Source organism: Akebia trifoliata, chromosome 1 (assembly GCF_017979445.1).
Source record: "Akebia trifoliata isolate Shusen 1 chromosome 1, ASM1797944v1, whole genome shotgun sequence".
NCBI lineage: Eukaryota > Viridiplantae > Streptophyta > Magnoliopsida > Ranunculales > Lardizabalaceae > Akebia > Akebia trifoliata.
This window is the reverse complement of record NC_141375.1, coordinates 12476944-12497144: the sequence shown is the minus strand read 5'-3', so window position 1 is coordinate 12497144 and position 20201 is coordinate 12476944. Positions and strand designations below refer to the sequence as shown.

The 20201-nt window shown below is 32.7% G+C and overlaps 3 protein-coding genes and 1 long non-coding RNA gene across 5 annotated transcripts; all 4 read left to right on the top strand.

Annotated features, from left to right (window-relative positions):
- Positions 1-2562: 2562 nt before the first annotated feature.
- LOC147410731 (uncharacterized) lies at positions 2563-4566 on the top strand. The gene is made up of 3 exons (XR_015179166.1): positions 2563-2690; positions 3684-3798; positions 3916-4566. It is a non-coding gene; the product is annotated as an uncharacterized LOC147410731 (long non-coding RNA).
- A 5738-nt stretch (positions 4567-10304) lies between these two features.
- Positions 10305-12359, top strand: LOC147410730 (uncharacterized). The gene is made up of 3 exons (XM_086421234.1): positions 10305-10467; positions 11161-11880; positions 12109-12359. Exons 1-3 carry the CDS (start codon positions 10305-10307, stop codon positions 12357-12359), a joined length of 1134 nt encoding a protein of 377 aa, XP_086277360.1.
- Positions 12360-13596: 1237 nt separating this feature from the next.
- On the top strand, positions 13597-14244 carry LOC147410729 (uncharacterized). Its single transcript, XM_086421129.1, has one exon. The coding sequence runs from the start codon at positions 13597-13599 to the stop codon at positions 14242-14244; it is 648 nt and encodes a 215-aa protein (XP_086277255.1).
- Positions 14245-15364: 1120 nt separating this feature from the next.
- Positions 15365-18816, top strand: LOC147410728 (replication protein A 70 kDa DNA-binding subunit A-like). 2 transcript variants are annotated; one of them, XR_015179155.1, is made up of 4 exons: positions 15365-15469; positions 16466-16580; positions 16698-18247; positions 18431-18816. XR_015179155.1 is itself a non-coding variant. In XM_086445458.1 (4 exons), the coding sequence occupies exons 1-3, from the start codon at positions 16331-16333 to the stop codon at positions 16842-16844; spliced, it is 318 nt and encodes a 105-aa protein (XP_086301584.1). In that variant the 5' UTR covers positions 16208-16330; the 3' UTR covers positions 16845-18247; positions 18431-18816. The 2 variants fall into 2 exon arrangements, 1 of the variants encoding a protein (XP_086301584.1); XM_086445458.1 differs by lacking the exon at positions 15365-15469 and adding an exon at positions 16208-16386.
- The last annotated feature ends 1385 nt before the right edge of the window (positions 18817-20201 follow it).

Sequence of the window (20201 nt, the reverse complement as noted above, 5' to 3'; positions counted from 1 at the left end):
TTTGCACTTCGAAGACTATTTGCTACAATATTAGCGTATTGTGAACCAAATAACGTCAAGCTGTTATGGAAAACTTTTTTCCAATCTATGTCTGAAGATTATTGTAAGTCTGCTGCTCTACCATCTGAATATCTAAGTCGAGAAGTATTGAAGGATATAAATAATTTTCTTGAAAGTATGGGAAAAAAAGTTAAAGATTATGATTTGCCAATACTCAACTTGCCAAGCAATGATGGAATTAGTCGATTGAAAGATATACAAGATGAAATGGCAGTATTCACACCACCAGATGATCTTCTTGCATGTGACCTTCTTAATTCAGACCAATTGGGGGCTTTTACTACTATCGTTGATAGAATCAATCGTAACAAAAGCGGTGTCTTCTTTGTTGATGGACCGGGCGGAACTGGAAAAACTTTCTTATATCGTTCATTACTTGCTCATGTGAGATCAACTAATAACATTGCTCTAGCTACAGCAACATCAGGTATAGCTGCAGGAATTATGCCTGGGGGTCGAACAGCACATTCAAGATTTAAAATACCTTTGATTGTTAATCATTCGAGCATGTGTGGCATTCCCAAACAAAGCAGTCTCGCCGAATTAATAAGAGTGACAAAATTAATTATTTGGGATGAGGCTCCTATGTCGAAAAAACTAGCAATTGAAGCTCTCGATCGTACTTTACAAGATATTATGGATCCAAAATTACCTTTTGGAGGTAAGGTACTTGTTTTTGGTGGGGATTTCAGGCAAGTTCTTCCTATTGTACGTCGAGCTACAAGAACACAAGCCATAGATTCCAGTTTAGTAAAATCATACTTATGGCCAAAGATGGAAAAAATTCAATTGAAGACAAATATGCGTGTTAAAAGTGATGTAGATTTTTGTAATTTACTATTACGTATTGGCGACGGTATTGAGGAAACGATTTTTCAAGATGTTATAAAAATTCCAAATGACATTTTGATTAAATATGAAGATGAAGAGAAATCAAAGCATCGACTTATTGATACAGGTTTTCCTTCCATACATGAAAAGGGTCATTGTTCAGAATATATAACAGAACGGGCATTGTTGGCTACGAAGAATGAGTATGTTGATGATCTGAACAATTTGGTTATAAATAGTTTTCCCGGCGATGAAGTTATTTACTATAGTTTTGATAGTGCTGTAGATGAGACTAATAACAATTATCAGTTAGAGATTTTGAATGGGCTGACACCTAATGGCCTCCCGCCGCACAAGTTAGTCTTGAAACTCAATTGTCCAATTATGTTATTGAGAAATTTAGATCCATCAAACGGACTTTGCAATGGGACACGCCTGATTTGTCGTGGTTTTGAGAAAAATGTTATACATGCAGAGATTGCTATTGGACAGTACATTGGAAGAGAAGTCTTTCTACCTAGAATTCCATTATATCCAGCGGAGAATGAGGAATATCCTTTCACATTCAAGCGAAAACAATTTCCAATCCGATTGGCATTTGCTATGACTGTAAACAAATCACAAGGGCAAACTATACCACATATTGGTATATATTTGCCAGAACCAGTCTTCTCACATGGACAACTATATGTGGCAATGTCAAGGGGTGTCTCCAGATCAACAACAAGATTTCTTATAAAGCCATTATCTACCAATGATGATGAAGTGGGATATACAAAAAACATTGTATATACTGAGATATATAAGTAAGTTCAACATTTTTTTTAATTGATTACAACCAACGTTATTAATTTATTAAAATAAATCACATCATAAGAATAAAAATATTATATAGAATGTTAAGAAGCATGCTCATGACAAACTATTATTACAAGAATTATTTTGTTAAATGTTATCTTAAATTTTTTGAAATGATGATTATTTTATTTAATTATTAATTATAATTATATTCGTTATTTGCAGGTCATGATGTGTCCAATAATAACAAATCAACAGAGTCAAAGTATCAAATGATTACTTCTTTGAGCCAAAATGCAACAAATTGGAATTTAAAGTGTTGCCTTGCACAAGTAGGAGATCCACATCATTATAATAACAAAAATGGATCTGGATCAGTCATGACAGTTATCTTTGTTGATGAAAATGTTAGTATTAATTTTTTTTTTTATATATATATATATATATATATATAAAATAAAATAATAATTATAATTTCTAAATTTACAGGGTGATAGGATCCAGGCGACAATGTTCAATGATACAATAGAACATTTTAAATCATATTTAAAATGTGACAGTATCTATTCCATTTCGGATGGAACCATCAAAGTAGCAAACCCACAATACAATGTTGGGAGTACGAAATTTGAGCTCATTATCGATAGAAAAAGTAAATTGGAAGAAATCGATGATGTGGCATCAGATATTTATATGATCAAATGCAACTTTGTAAAGCTTTCCTCACTGTCTGAGCATAAACATTTGATCAATTGATAGGTACAAAATTCATACTATCAATTATATATGATATTTATTCATTTATCTTGCTTATCTTGATTGATTAATATATAAATTTACTTTATATTAATTCATATTCCTATAAATAAAATTTCTCTAATTATGTTTTATATTATAGATGTTGTAGGAGTCGTAACAGGACTTGGTGAATCAATTAGTATCAGAAGAAAGCTTGATGGATCAGAAGTTCTTCGACGAGAAATCACATTATTGGATTCATCGTAAGATATTATCAATTATCAAATTTTTTTTGATTTATATTATATAACATTGAACATATTTTACAAGTACTTAAACTAATATTTCTTTCTTTTTTCTTTGAAGTTCACTATCTCCCATAATTTTAACATTATGGGGTAGTTTGGTAAAGATTTATAGTGAAAAACTTAATGAAATGATTAGTGAAAATCCTGTAATTGCTGCAACATCGTTGAAAATTCAGAATTTCCAAGGAGGTTTGTCATAAATTACTATATTTCACCAAATTGTTAATAGTAATTATATATGATTGAATTTCTAAATATTATCATTTATTATACGTAATTATTATTGATATCTTTTAAAATATATAGGAATCACTCTATCATCCACAAAAAATTCAATTGTGGAGATCAATTCTTCAAGAGCAGAAATTGTTGAACTGAGGAACTGGTATGTAATTTTTAAATTTAGATATTACATATTAATAATTAATATATAAAGTTTTTACTATCTTAATATTCAAATAAAAAAATAATATGTAATAGGTTTAAAAAAAGATTGTCTGGAAAAGAAGAGTATTCTGCTGATTTGCACGTCATTCGTCCATCTAACATCAAGCTTGAACAAGTAACTCTACAAGATCTACTCACTCTTAATCCAGAAGATACTGATCATGTATGTATAAATTACACAAATAATTTTTTTCTAATTGTTACTATTTACTAAATTATAATAATAATCTTAATAAAATAAATGTTATTGTTTATGTTGTATTTCAGCCTTTATTTCAGGTTAATATAAAAATAACGGAGTTAAATAAGGAACAAGACCCATGGTATATTGCATGTAAAATATGTAATAAAAAGGTACAACAAATAATGGAAATTTTGAATGTCCAAAATGTACCAAAACAAGAATCGACATCATTTACAGGTAATTTACAAGAATGTTAAAAGTATTTTATGTCAAATAATTATTTTCTAACTATTTCTTAACAATAATTACATTTGCAGATATATGCTGCGTCTAAAAATTACTGATGAGACTGCTTCAACGTGGGTAACACTATTCAACAATGAGGCTGCAAAAATTTTGGAATATAGTGTCGATGATATCAGGAAGATGAAGGTAAAAAATAAATATTAATTTAGAAAATACATAATTTGAATTATTATTTTAGTTTCTTTAAAAACAAACTTATAAGAATTCAATGTACTTATTTTTCAATTTTGATTTTATTTACAGGAGAATGACTTTCCTAATTATATGAGTATTCTGGAAAGTTGCTTGGAAAGATCATATATCTTCGACATTCAAACAAAACAATTCAGCAATGGATATCGAAACAAATTGAGTTTCACATGTGTGGGGATCGCTAATATTGATGAATAACATGCATAAATTACTGATTTCTAATTTAAAAAAAGACAGTTAAATACTTTTTGGATTAAATTTATTTTGGATTGTTGTATGTTATATAAATTTAGGGATTAAGGATATTATGATTATTTAATGTTAGGGATATTATCAAAATACATTCTTGTAATATAAATTATCTTTTATGATTTTTATTCATTTATTCATATATGTTTCTGAATGAAATTTTGGTGCAAAATTTCATACTCATACCATGTATTATAGATATTCTAACTGATCCAATTTGATCAATTGATAAAGATGGTCATCAAATAGTATCTCTATTAATGGATTTGTGGAAGAGTACTGAGAACTCAAGTTACATGTCTGGTATGGATGGAAGTAATATTTTTGATTTACGGAGGATTGACTTGCATGTGGACAGATTGGAGTATAATGGGGTGATGGATTTTGGGACTGATGTGCAATCTTGTTGAAAAATGTTCCTCAATATTTTGGTTTCTCATTTTAAGTATGATTGCTGGGATTTTCTCTAATGTGATATTACTAGAACTTATCTACATATGTTTGTTATTTGAAATCATGAAATATCCTTTTTGATGTGAAATATTTGATGTTTTTAATTGTATATTTTTTTAGGAAAGTTGAAGCAACAACGTAAATGCCCTCTAATAAGTAGGCTTTGCTTAGAAAACACATTTTCTTCATAGACATATTTAATCCCTCTATTTTACGGCTCTATATTGTTATTGTTTAATATGAAATTTGAAAAAAATATTTTTTAATGTAATAATTAAATAGTTTTTTTTTCTTAATTGGATAGTAATCTGGATTTCACTAAAATGGGACCTAAATTGCAAAATTTCTCTGCAAGTGTAAAAACTTCTTGGGAAATTTTAGGAATTTTCTTTTTTGGATTTTTTTTTTTGGATGCTATTAGGTAGAGAAAAATGTTGAGATGTTGGTTTGTGGATTTTTTTCTTTTGATGTTACATAGAGAGTTGAAGTAGAAAAATGTTGAGATGTTGATTTTGTTATTCTGTTTCTTTTGATGATACATAGAGAGTTAAAATCACAGATTCTGGGATCTCTATGGATTTTATTTGGGGGTTCTTCTGATTTGTTTTGTTTTCCTTTTTGATCTTTTCATAGAAATGAAAAAATAAATTAACTAGATAGAAGTTTATCTTCTTTTTCTTTTTTAATTTTAAATTAAATAAAATATGGGACAGAGACACATCCATGGCGGAGGCTTGGTGATTAGATTCTCCCTCCTCAGCCTAATGTAGGTATTTTGTTACTTATTGAGTTTTATGTTCATTTGAATATTTGTAGTTCTTGAAAGATTGACACAAAAATTACCAACAGGGAATGATGATTGAATTTGTAAAGAATTTGGCCAATTTTGCAGCTACCAATGGAAAAAAAGCATATTGTTGTGCTTTCTAGCATAGATTCTGGACGGAGACAAAAAATTGATACATCAAGGTATATGATATTTTCCTCAATTATTCTACTTAGTCAATCGTCATTGTTGTTCAAAGGCTCAGGACTTGTGTGTTTACCTTGTTGTCATCTCAGTAGTACACAAATATATTACCTCTCAATTCATATTCTCCTTATTTTGACAAGTCGAAGCCAGAACCTCAATGAACTATTTTTGATGCACAGGTGAGATCTTAAGTGAGGAAAGTACAAGATCTCTTCTTTGACATGATCAAGATTGCATATCCAGACACATATCTCCGAGAAGCCTAGGACTGGTTCCATGTCTCTTCCCACTGTGGGTCACAATGTCAAAGGTCCGAATCTTGGTCCTCCATCGGCCCAGAGGGATGTGAAGTTAAGTCAGCAAGTAATCAATCAGCAAGTTTGGGCCTAACAACCAACTTAACAAGCAAACAGTGGTGGTGGTGCTTTGGGTTGGGTGACGCATGTAAAGAGAATGAAGACGGATTCTGGTAAAAGGAGGTCAACTAATTTATGATTGAAATTTAAATTAGTGTAAATATAATGAAAAAACAAACTGTTCCTATTGATTTCAGGTGTAAGATCAATGGTCCTTTTGGACTGTACAATAGACTGTTAATACAATATAGCATCCCTCATCATGTCTCTGTTCTTTTAACATCCTTACATATTTCTCTTCTTAGTGAGTTACATATGGGGTCGGCGCTATTTGTTGTTTGACTTTTTAAGGAATAATTAATCCCAACGCTGGGATGTTATGCCAATCTTTGGAAGTTGTGTGTCCCATGTTTTCTATCTTTGGTGTGGACAAGCATATTTTATTTAAACATGTATTTCACGTGCAACGCACGTGCACTTTACTAGTTAATTAAAACAGAAAACCAAAAAAAGTTAAAAACTAAGAATAACGGAAACAAAAAAGGTTGAATCTCCATTTCATGCGCTAAATATGCAAAATTCCAAGTTTTGTACACTGTTCATTTTAATTCTCAAAACATGTTTTTCCAAGTGAATTCATCCCTTTTTATGATCTACTAATTCGTGAGTTTGTCACTTTTAGTATCAACGAATTCACATATTATTATCAAGGAATTCGCATATAAAATACCAATGATTTTTTTCATACTAGTGATCTTGCTGGTAATTTATCAGCAAATTCATTAATTATAAAAAGTGACGAATTCACTGGAAAACATGTTTTGAAAATTGTAGAGGTGGAATCTGGTGACCTCAATCGATTCTTCTCTACTAAACTGAATTAGCTCCCCTGTACCTGTCAATAATCTTCCGACGGTCAAGTTAGAGTTGCAGAGAAAATAATAGTCAAGAAGCAGAAAATTCGAACCCTTTTTTCCTTCGTTAATTCCTCTATTTATAGATCCTTCCTTCGAATCAGGGTTTCCCCCTTAATCGGAATCTGATTAGGATGAATCCCTTGATTCCAAGGATCTTAAACAGAATATGAATCTCTAAGATTGAGTCAAAGATTTTTGAGAGATCTCTTCCAAAATCTCAGTCCTCAATCTAGCGCATTCCAAAATTATGCAGATCTCCGAATCAAGCCTGTCCTACCAAGCAAACCAGGTTTCCCCTTGTACTATCCTGTCCTACCAGCCAGCCTAGACGATGCTACCTTGGTCTACCCCGTTACTGGGCAGGACTGGATTTACTGACTCACTCAAGGTACCACTTAATCGGCTTGGACACGTGTATGGTCTAGATAACATACCATTATTATTCTCTACATTTACTCTTCTCGAGGAGACGCAAAGTCTAGTTATCTTCTCGAGACACGTGTTTCTCTTCTGATTGGCAACCATTATCTTGGATCATTACCTCTGTCATTAACGTATCAACTCATTAAATGTAATGTCGCCTCGAATCATTTTAAATAGCTGAAACAAAACATCTTTCATCTACACTATATGCGTGCCCCACTATCACCTTCACTAAACCCAAAAGGCTGCGATGGTTAGGCTTGAAGGGGTTATCCTCCTCAAGCGTATATACTCCTTCTAGCCCTACTATAAATAGGAGGTCTTCCCTCCCTTTTCATTTCTACTATTTTTCTTCCTTTGCACATTCACCTTTTAATGCCTTCGAAGTTTTTCAAATTTCAAGTCATTTTTACCTTTCTCAATCTGAGGTAATTTTCTCCCCATCTTACTTTTACTTCTCTGTAATTCTCATTTCTTCAATGGCCATCAACATTGCTCAGTTATGTTTACAACCCTGATGAGTGTTACCAGGGAGAGATTTTGGTTTATACCAACCAAATTAAGGCTGGTTTCAGCTTCCCTTTATTTCCCTTAGTCAGGAAGGTGTTGAGCATGATTAATAGGGCCATTGGCTAGATGTTAGGCAACTTTTACCTCCTGGTGGAGAGGGTGAAGGAATTGGGGATAACCCCCAATGACTTCCTCTCTAGGTACAACCTGAAGGCCATTCCTTAGCGCCCAAGGTACTACTTGATGTCCTCCATGTCCTCCAAAAGTGTAGCTGTCATGCTGGTACCATCTCTTTCTAGTACTAACAAATGGTGGTACCTTGATCATCTCTAGGGACTAAGAGTTTGGCTTCGGGGTCTCTAGCAAGGAATTTAGGATTCCTCAAACCTTCTAGGGTAAGCCACGTCTTTAGTTTATCACAGTGTTTGATTCTATTACATGCTAGTTATGTAAGTCAGTCTGATCTGATCTTGATTCTTTTTACAAATTCTTCTGATCTTATGCTGCAGAGGCTAGGAAAGAGCAACGTAGAATCGCCAAAGAAAGGAAGGAAGTGGCAGTGGAAGTCCAAATGAGAATGACAGACGGGATAATCGAAAAAGATTAGTTTTATCATCTTCTTTCTCTCCTGCCTCAACCGCTTGCACGACATGCTCGTACTGATCAGGTCGAGTAGATCACAGAGCACATGCCTTCACCCCCTATTCTTATACTTCCCTATTTCTCTCCTTTCCTTTTCCCCTACACCAATCTCCCCTTCTAACGTCATGAATATTGACCTCTCGAACTTTCCCCCTCCCTCTCTCGTCGTACTAGGGCTTAAGTAGAGAAAAAAGAAGAAGATAAATATATGTCTCCTCATGACACTGCACGGAATATCGGAACTGATCAGCTATCACTGGTTCGCATTGATCAGGCTGTTGGTGAGCTGCCTGAAAGGGCTTCTTCCCAGGTGGTATAGAGATCTGACACCAATAGAGAAGTCAGCCCTGCTCCTCAGCTCCACATCACAAGAAGCATAGGTTTTGAAGGAAGTGCCTCTCTTCTTTCTGTGGACATGTGATTTATTCAATTTTGAATATATCATCCACTTTGAGGGATTTTGGAGTCACCACCATTCATATTTGAAATGGGTGAGAATGGTCACTCGGATTGCATTTTTTTGAAAAATCATGTTTTTTGACATTTGATGACTCTCGTACGGATATGGCTCATTTGATCCAACTTTTGATTCAAGGTAAGGGGTTCATTTTATGGAGTAGGTAAGGTGTTAAGCACCCTACTCCATCCACCATTGGTGGTAACCTCGAATTCCGTCCATTTTGAAAATAAAAATAAAATAAGAAAACGAATCGGAAAATCCGAAATGTGCCCTCAAGTATGAGGGGCTTTAATGTTGGTTCAACCCATTGAGGGCACCCTTATTGAAAAAGGGGCCCTTTGATGGTTCAAACCATGGTGGTGTGTGTGAGGTGTGAAGAAAGGGATATGTAGAAGAAGGGAGTTGGAAATGGTGTTCTTTTGTCCAAACCCACCTTGCTCCTTTGTTGACTTTCTTTGCATTTTCTTGATGAATCCCTTTGACCTTCTTTGATTTGCTTGAGAAGAAGTTGAAAGTTGAGAGTTGAGAGTTGAGGGTAATTGAGGTGAGTTGAAAGTAGTGAGGTAAGTAGAGAGTTTTTTTTTTAGAGAGTATTTTTCTCAAATTTTCATTAGGTCATGAGAGTTGAGAATGAAGGGGGTTTTATAAAGTTTGGGAGTTATTTTTAGGGGTAAGATGGGGTGAAATGAAGAGAAGTGGTAGAATGGTATGGGGTTTAAGAGAAGGGGGGGTAAATTAGAGATGATTGAAGAGCATTTGTGGAAAAAGGGTAAATGGGTTGTTTTACAACCCAAATGGGTTGGATCTTTCAACCCATTTGGGTTGAGTATTAGATGGAATAAAATAAATGATAGTGGTTGAGATGATGGGATTGTGTAAGAGAGTAAGTAATTGGTGAAGTGAGCTGAGGGGATGGGATTTTAATTAAAAAAAGGATTGTGTAAGAGGGTGGTTGGTGATATTTTGGAAGGGTGTAGGAGATGATGCCATGTGTTAAAATGGGTGAAAATGAAGGGTTGAGATGAATTGATGGGAAAGTATGAGTGTTTGATTTGAGATGAGGGGTGTGGGTTTAAATTATAGGTACGGGTTTTGTAGAGAATGATGAGGGAAGATTAGGGGGAAGTATAGGTTAGGGTGTGGGTAGATTATATTTTTTTAGAGAAAAGGTGATGGGTTGATGTGGGTAGATTAATGGGAGGTATAGGTTAGGGGTGTGGGTAGATGATGTTTAGAGAAAAGGTGATGGGATAGATTGGGGATGAGGGAGGTGAGTTGGGTTGGTGACATGTATCCCACCTTGATGATTAAGGTGATTGATTGTGATGTTGGGTTGAGAATTGGGCTTGGTAGAGTTGGATATTGTAATATTGTCGTGTGCTATAAAGTTGAAATTTGAACCTCCATCATTTTGTTGTTGCAATGGTGAAGTTGTATTAAATATCAATCCCGCACCTATGGAATTGTTCGACTTGCTTACTTCTCAAACAGATGAATCTAAGGAATTTCAAGAATTTGTCCGTGCTTATAATAGTGCTTTCGCTTTCACATCAATGGGTGCTAAGGTAGACAAAGAACTGGCCAACAAGAAGGGTGGTGTATATACTTTCAAAGTTCAGGGTCAGGTCTATCATTATATACCCAGTTTGATACCAACTGATGGACATGCTAAATTTCTTCAATTATATTTCTATGATACTAAAAATGAGGTTATGAATAGAATGCACCATCTTCCAATTTTAAAACCTCAAATCATAAAAAAATTAATATCAATCCTTGATATGAATCTGTATTCTATGTTCTTAAGGAGTTTAAGGAGTCTATTATTGTTAGAAGATCATAAAATCATAATCAAAAGAGATTGTGGTCTAGATCAACGTGTTTACAATGCTCCATCTGTTTCACAAGTTGCTGCGGTATGGGTTGAGGGAAATAATTTAGAAGGAAGATATGAAAGGGACATAATGGTGCATGGTCATGGAGGAAGTTCATATAAAGCACAACCATATTATGGTTGTTACGACCCATTACAATATCCTTTATTGTTTCCTCTGGAGAAATTGGGTGGCATCAAAGAATAAGCAAGTCTAAGGGAAATAAGAACAATGCATGTTCTGAGTCATCGGTATTGCATATTACACAACCAATATCTGAAGATTTTGACGAAGTCTTACGTAAAGAACAAGGTACCTATTTAAAAATTTCAATTATAAATTTTGAATTATAGCATAAATATAATTATCGTTATTTTTTTTTTAAAAATTCATTATACTTATGTGTATCTAAATAAATTAATAGAAGTCTCTGTTATAGATACCATCAAAGAAGCTGCCAAATGCGTCTTTTATAGAGAATACTATTGCTACCTATTTCAAATAAGAGATCATCTTAGAACAGTATTATTACACAGTGGACGTCTATTTCAACAATTTGTGGTTGATATGTATATCAAGATCGAGACAACAAGACTTGATTTCTACTACAAATATCAAGATAAAATTCGTTCAGAATTATATCAAGGTATAGTGGATAGTATGACTCTTGGTGAAGTTAGGGGTGATAAAGTGGGAAAAAGAGTTGTGCTCCCTGCTTCTTTTGTTGGTGGTCCTCGTGATATGCGTCAGCGATATTTAAATGCAATGGCCTTGGTACATCGTTTTGACAAGCCTGATATTTTTCTCACAATCACATGCAATCCAGAATGGGAGGATATAACTTCAAGATTAAGACCTTTCGAAAAAGCTTTCAACAGACCAGATCTGACAACTCGTGTATTTAGATCAAAGATTGAAGACTTGAAGAATATATTATTCAAAGATCAGATATTTGGACAAGTTGCTGCTCATGTTCATGTTATTGAATTTCAAAAAAGAGGCTTACCACATGCTCATTTCTTGATTATCTTAGAAAATACAGTTAAGGTGTTGACCCCAGCAGATTATGATGAAATTGTTACGACGGAAATACCAAATCAAGATATGGATCCCGTACTTTATGCAAGAGTCGTAAAGCATATGATGCATGGTCTATGCGGTAATTTGAGGAAGAGTTCCCCTTGCATGATAGAAGGAACATGTAAATTTCATTATTCAAGATCATTCTCTGAAACAACAACTGAAGCAAAAGATTCTTATCCTATTTATCGAAGAAGAAATAATTGACGTCAGGTAGAAGTTCGGAAAACGTATCTCGATAATAGATGGGTTGTGCTTTACAATCCATACCTTCTTAAAATGTACAATTGTCACATAAACGTTGCAGTTTGCTCAAGCATATCTGCTGTTAAGTACTTATATAAGTACATTTACAAGGGGTATGATCGTATAGCCGTACATATAAATTCAGATGGTTCTAAAGCAAGGGTTGATGAAATTCGAAATTATCAAGATGCTCGGTGGGTTTCTCCACCAGAAGCAATGTGGAGGATATATGAGTTCCATTTAAATGAAGTTTACCCATCCATTACAGTTCTGCAATTACACCTACCAAATCAGAATTTTGTCACATACTGAAAAAATAAAGACTTGACACAGTTACTTCGCAAAGATCTTCCAGCACAAACGATGTTAACAGAATTCTTCAATATGAATGTCAGTGATCAAGATGCTCGAAAATATCTTTATAGAGAATTCCCTGAACATTACGTCTAGAATAAAACACCAAAAAGTTGGAGTAGGAGAAAATTGAAATGTGCAATTGGTCGAGTTAGTGCAGCAAATCCTTCTGAAGGTGAAAGGTATTATTTGAGAATGCTTTTAAACCATGTGCGGGGTCCGGTATCATATGATTATTTGTTAACTGTCGATGGAATTCGTTATAATACTTTTCGAGAATCTGCTCAAATACATGGTATTTTGGAGAATGATAATGGTCATTTTCGTTGTTTGGAAGAAGCAGTATTATATCAGATGCCATTTGCACTTCGAAGACTATTTGCTACAATATTAGCGTATTGTGAACCAAATAACGTCAAGCTGTTATGGGAAACTTTTTTCCATCTATGTCTGAAGATTATTGTAAGTCTGCTGCTCTACCATCTGAATATCTAAGTCGAGAAGTATTGAAGGATATAAATAATTTTCTTGAAAGTATGGGAAAAAAAGTTAAAATTAAAGATTATGATTTGCCAATACTCAACTTGCCAAGCAATGATGGAATTAGTCGATTGAAAGATATACAAGATGAAATGGCAGTATTCACACCACCAGATGATCTTCTTGCATGTGACCTTCTTAATTCAGCCAATTGGGGGCTTTTACTACTATCGTTGATAGAATCAATCGTAACAAAATGGTGTCTTCTTTGTTGATGGACCGGGCGAAACTGGAAAAACTTTCTTATATCGTTCATTACTTGCTCATGTGAGATCAACTAATAACATTGCTCTAGCTACAGCAACATCGGTATAGCTGCAGGAATTATGCCTGGGGGTCGAACAGCACATTCAAGATTTAAAATACCTTTGATTGTTAATCATTCGACCATGTGTGGTATTTCCAAACAAAGTAGTCTCACTGAATTAATAAGAGTGAAACAATTAATTATTTGAGATAGGGCTCTTATGTCGAAAAAACTAACAATTGAAGTTCTTGATCTTACTTTGCAAGATATTATGGGTTCGAAATTACTTTTTGGAGATAAGATACTTATTTTTGTGGGGATTTCAGACAAGTTCTTCCTATTGTACGTCGAGCTACAAGAACACAAGCCATAGATTCCAGTTTAGTAAAATCATACTTATGGCCAAAGATGGAAAAAATTCAATTGAAGACAAATATGCGTGCTAAAAGTGATGTAGATTTTTGTAATTTACTATTACGTATTGGCGACGGCATCGAGGAAACGATTTCTCAAGATGTTATAAAAATTTCAAATGACATGTTGATTAAATATGAAGATGAAGAGAAATCAAAGCATCGACTTATTGATATAGTTTTTCCTTCCATACATGAAAAGGGTCATTGTTCAGAATATATAACAGAACGGGCATTGTTGGCTACGAAGAATGAGTATGTTGATGATCTGAACAATTTGGTTATAAATAGTTTTCCCGGCGATGAAGTTATTTACTATAGTTTTGATAGTGCTGTAGATGAGACTAATAACAATTATCAGTTAGAGATTTTGAATGGGCTGACACCTAATGGCCTCCCGCCGCACAAGTTAGTCTTGAAACTCAATTGTCCAATTATGTTATTGAGAAATTTAGATCCATCAAATGGACTTTGCAATGGGACACGCCTGATTTGTCGTGGTTTTGAGAAAAATGTTATACATGCAGAGATTGCTATTGGACAGTACATTGGAAGAGAAGTCTTTCTACCTAGAATTCCATTATATCCAGCGGAGAATGAGGAATATCCTTTCACATTTAAGCGAAAACAATTTCCAATCTGATTGGCATTTGCTATGACTGTAAACAAATCACAAGGGCAAACTATACCACATATTGGTATATATTTGCCAGAACCAGTCTTCTCACATGGACAACTCTATGTGGCAATGTCAAGGGGTGTCTCCAGATCAACAACAAGATTTCTTATAAAGTCATTATCTGCAAATGATGATGAAACGGGATATACAAAAAACATTGTATATACTGAGATATATGAGTAAGTTCAACATTTTATTTAATTAATTACAACTAACGTTATTAATTTTATTAAAATAAATCACATCATAAGAAAAAAAAATATTATATAGAATGTTAAGAAGCATGTTCATGACAAACTATTATTACAAGAATTATTTTGTTAAATGTTATCTTAAATTTTTGGAAATGATGATTATTATTTATTAATTAATATATAATTATATTTGTTATTTGCAGGTCATGATGTGTCCAATAATAACAACATCAACAGAGTTAAAGTATTAAATGATTACTTCTTTGAGCCAAAATGCTACAAATTGGAATTTGAAGTGTTGCCTTGCACAAGTAGGAGATCCACATCATTATAATAACAAAAATGGATCTGGATCAATCTTGACAATTATCTTTATTGATGAAAATGTTAGTATTAATTTTTTATATTATATATATATATATATATATTATATATATATATATATATATAATATAATAATTGTATAATTTCTAAATTTACAGGGTGATAGGATCCAGGCGACAATGTTCAATGATACAATAGAACATTTTAAATCATATTTAAAATGTGACAGTATTTATTCCATTTCGGATGGAACTATCAAAGTAGTAAACCCACAATACAATGTTGGGAGTACGAAATTTGAGCTCATTATTGATAGAAAAAGTAAATTGGAAAAAATCGATGATGTGGCATCAGATATTTATATGATCAAATGCAACTTTGTAAAGCTTTCCTCACTGTCTGAGCATAAGCCATTTGATCAATTGATAGGTACAAAATTCAGACTATCAATTATATATGATATTTATTCATTTATCTTGCTTATCTTGATTGATTAATATATAAATTTACTTTATATTAATTCATATTTCTATAAATAAAATTTCTCTATTTATGTTTTATATTATAGATGTTGTAGGAGTCGTAACAGGACTTGGTGAATCAATTAGTATCAGAAGAAAGCTTGATGGATCAGAAGTTCTTCGACGAGAAATCACATTATTGGATTCATCGTAAGATATTATCAATTATCAAATTTTTTTTGATTTATATTATATTAACATTGAACATATTTTACAAGTACTTAAACTAATATTTCTTTCTTTTTTTCTTTGAAGTTCACTATCTCCCATAATTTTAACATTATGGGGTAGTTTGGTAAAGATTTATAGTGAAAAACTTAATGAAATGATCAGTAAAAATCCTGTAATTGCTGCAACATCATTGAAAATTCAGAATTTCCAAGGAGGTTTGTCATAAATTACTATATTTCACCAAATTGTTAATAGTAATAATATATGATTGAATTTCTAAATATTATTATTTATTATATGTAATTATTATTGATATCTTTTAAAATATATAGGAATCACTCTATTATCTACAAAAAATACAATTGTGGAGATCAATTCTTCAAGAGTAGAAATTGTTGAACTGAGGAACTGGTATGTAATTTTTTAAATTTACGTATTACATATTAATAATTAATATATAAAGTTTTTACTATCTTAATATTCAAATAAAAAAATAATATGTAATAGGTTTAAAAAAAGATTGTCTGGAAAAGAAGAGTATTCTGCTGATTTGCACGTCATTCGTCCATCTAACATCAAGCTTGAACAAGTAACTCTACAAGATCTACTCACTCTTAATCCAAAAGATACTGATCATGTATGTATAAATTACACAAATAAAAATTTTCTAATTATTACTATTTACTAAATTATAATAATAATTTTAATAAAATAAATGTTATTGTTTATGTTGTGTTTCAGCCTTTATTTCAGGTTAATATAAAAATAACGGAGCTAAATAAGGAACAAGACCCATGGTATATTGCATGTAAAATATGTAATAAAAAGGTACAACAAATAATGGAAATTTTTGAATGTCCAAAATGTACCAAAACGAGAATCGACATCATTTACAGGTAATTTACAAAAATGTTAAAAGTATTTTATGTCAAATAATTATTTTCTTACTATTTTTAACAATAATTACATTTGCAGATATATGCTGCGTCTAAAAATTACTGATGAGACTGCTTCGACGTGGGTAACACTATTCAACAATGAGGCTGCAAAAATTTTGGAATATAGTGTCGATGATATCAGGAAGATGAAGGTAAAAAATTAATATTAATTTAGAAAATACATAATTTGAATTATTATTTTAGTTTCTTTAAAAACAAACTTATAAGAATTCAATGTACTTATTTTTCAATTTTAATTTTATTTACAGGAGAATGACTTTCCTAATTATATGAGTATTCTGGAAAGTTGCTTGGAAAGATCATATATCTTCGACATTCAAACAAAACAATTCAGCAATGGATATCGAAACAAATTGAGTTTCACATGTGTGGGGATCGCTAATATTGATGAATAACATGCATAAATTACTGATTTCTAATTTAAAAAAAGACAGTTAAATACTTTTTGGATTAAATTTATTTTGGATTGTTGTATGTTATATAAATATAGGGATTAAGGATATTATGATTATTTAATGTTAGGGATATTATCAAAATACATTCTTGTAATATAAATTATCTTTTATGATTTTTATTCATTTATTCATATATGTTTCTGAATGAAATTTTGGTGCAAAATTTCATACTCATACCATGTATTATAGATATTCTAACTGATCCAATTTGATCAATTGATAAAGATGGTCATCAAATAGTATCTCTGTTACTGGATTTGTGGAAGAGTACTGAGAACTCAAGTTACATGTCTGGTATGGATGGAAGTAATATTTTGGATTTACGGAGGATTGACTTGCATGTGAACAGATTGGAGTATAATAGGGTGATGGATTTTGGGGTTGATGTGCAATCTTGTTGAAAAATGTTCCTCAATATTTTGGTTTCTCATTTTAAGTATGATTGTTGGGGTTTTCTCTAATGTGATATTACTAAAACTGATCTACATATGTTTGTTATTTGAAATCATGAAGTATCCTTTTTGATGTGAAATATTTGATGTTTTTAATTGTATATTTTTTGAGAAAAGTTGAAGCAACAACGTAAATGCCCTCTAATAAGTAGGCTTTGCTTAGAAAACACATTTTCTTCATAGACATATTCAATCCCTCTATTTTACGGCTCTATATTGTTATTGTTTAATATGAAATTTGAAAAAAATGTTTTTTAATGTAATAATTAAATAGTTTTTTTTTCTTAATTGGATAGTAATCTGGATTTCACTAAAATGGAACCTAAATTGCAAAATTTCTCTGCAAGTGTAAAAACTTCTTTGGAAATTTTAGGAATTTTCTTTTTTGGATTTTTTTTATGCTATTAGGTAGAGAAAAATGTTGAGATGTTGGTTTTTTTATTATGTTTCTTCTGATGATACATAGAGAGTTAAAATCACAGATTCTGGGATCTCTATGGATTTTATTTGGGGGTTCTTCTGATTTGTTTTGTTTTCCTTTTTGATCTTTCCATGGAAATGAAAAAATAAATTAACTAGATAGAAGTTTATCTTCTTTTTCTTTTTTAATTTTAAATTAAATAAAACATGGGATAGAGACACATCCATGGCGGAGGCTTGGTGATTGGATTCTCCCTCCTCAGCCTAATGTAGGTATTTTGTTACTTATTGAGTTTTATGTTCATTTGAATATTTGTAGTTCTTGAAAGATTGACACAAAAATTACCAACAGGGAATGATGATTGAATTTGCAAAGAATTTGGCCAATTTTGCAGCTACCAGTGGAAAAAAGCATATTGTTGTGCTTTCTAGCATAGATTCTGGACGGAGACAAAAAATTGATACATCAAGGTATATGATATTTTCCTCAATTATTCTACTTAGTCAATCGTCATTGTTTTTCAAAGGCTCGGGACTTGTGTGTTTACCTTGTTGTCATCTCAGTAGCACACAAATATATTACCTCTCAATTCATATTCTCCTTATTTTGACAAGTTGAAGCCAGAACCTCAATGAACTATTTTTGATGTACAGGTGAGATCTTAAGTGAGGAAAGTACAATATCTCTTATTTGACATGATCAAGATTGCATATCCAGACACATATCTCCGAGAAGCCTAGGACTGGTTCCATGTCTCTTCCCACTGTGGGTCACAATGTCAAAGGTCCGAATCTTGGTCCTCCATCGGCCCAGAGGGATGTGAAGTTAAGTCAGCAAGTAATCAATCAGCAAGTTTGGGCCCAACAACCAACTTAACAAGCAAACAGTGGTGGTGGTGCTTTGGGTTGGGTGTTGCATGTAAAGAAAATGAAGACGGATTCTGGTAAAAAGAGATCAACTAATTTATGATTGAAATTTAAATTAGTGTAAATATAATGAAAAAACAAACTGTTCCTATTGATTTCAGGTGTAAGATCAATGGTCCTTTTGGACTGTACAATAGACTGTTAATACAATATAGCATCCCTCATCATGTCTCTGTTCTTTTAACATCCTTACATATTTCTCTTCTTAGTGAGTTACATATGGGGTCGGCGCTATTTGTTGTTTGACTTTTAAGGAATAATTAATCCCAACGCTGGGATGTTATGCCAATCTTTGGAAGTTGTGATTCCCATGTTTTCTATCTTTGGTGTGGACAAGCATATTTTATTTAAACATGTATTTCACGTGCAACGCACGTGCACTTTACTAGTTAATTAAAACAGAAAACCAAAAAAAGTTAAAAGCTAAGAATAACGGAAACAAAAAAGGTTGAATCTCCATTTCATGCGCTAAATATGCAAAATTCCAAGTTTTGTACACTGTTCATTTTAATTCTCAAAACATGTTTTTCCAAGTGAATGCATCCCTTTTTATGATCTACTAATTCGTGAGTTCGTCACTTTTAGTATCAACGAATTCACATATTATTATCAAGGAATTCGCATATAAAATACCAATGATTTTTTTCATACTAGTGATCTTGCTGATAATTTATCAGCAAATTCATTAATTATAAAAAGTGACGAATTCACTGGAAAACATGTTTTGAAAATTGTAGAGGTGGAATCTGGTGACCTCAATCGATTCTTCTCTACTAAACTGAATTAGCTCCCCTGTACCTGTCAATAATCTTCCGACGCTCAAGTTAGAGTTGCAGAGAAAATAATAGTCAAGAAGCAGAAAATTCGAACCCTTTTTTCCTTCGTTAATTCCTCTATTTATAGATCCTTCATTCGAATTAGGGTTTCCCCCTTAATCGAAATCTGATTAGGATGAATCCCTTGATTCCAAGGATCTTAAACAGAATATGAATCTCTAAGATTGAGTCAAAGATCTTTGAAAGATCTCTTCCAAAATCTCAGTCCTCAATCTAGCGCATTCCAAAATTATGCAGATCTTCAAATCAAGCCTGTCCTACCAAGCAAACCAGGTTTCCCCTTGTTCTATCCTGTCCTACCAGCCAGCCTAAACGATGCTACCTTGGTCTACCCCGTTACTGGGCAGGACTGGATTTACTGACTCACTCAAGGTACCACTTAATCGGCTTGGACACGTGTATGGTCTAGATAACATACCATTATTATTCTCTACATTTACCCTTCTCGAGGAGACGCAAAGTCTAGCTATCTTCTCGAGACACGTGTTTCTCTTCTGATTGGCAACCATTATCTTACATCATTACCTCTGTCATTAACGTATCAACTCATTAAATGTAATGTCACCTCGAATCATTTTAAATAGCTGAAACAAAACATCTTTCATCTACACTATATGCGTGCCCCACTATCACCTTCACTAAACCCAAAAGGCTGCGATGGT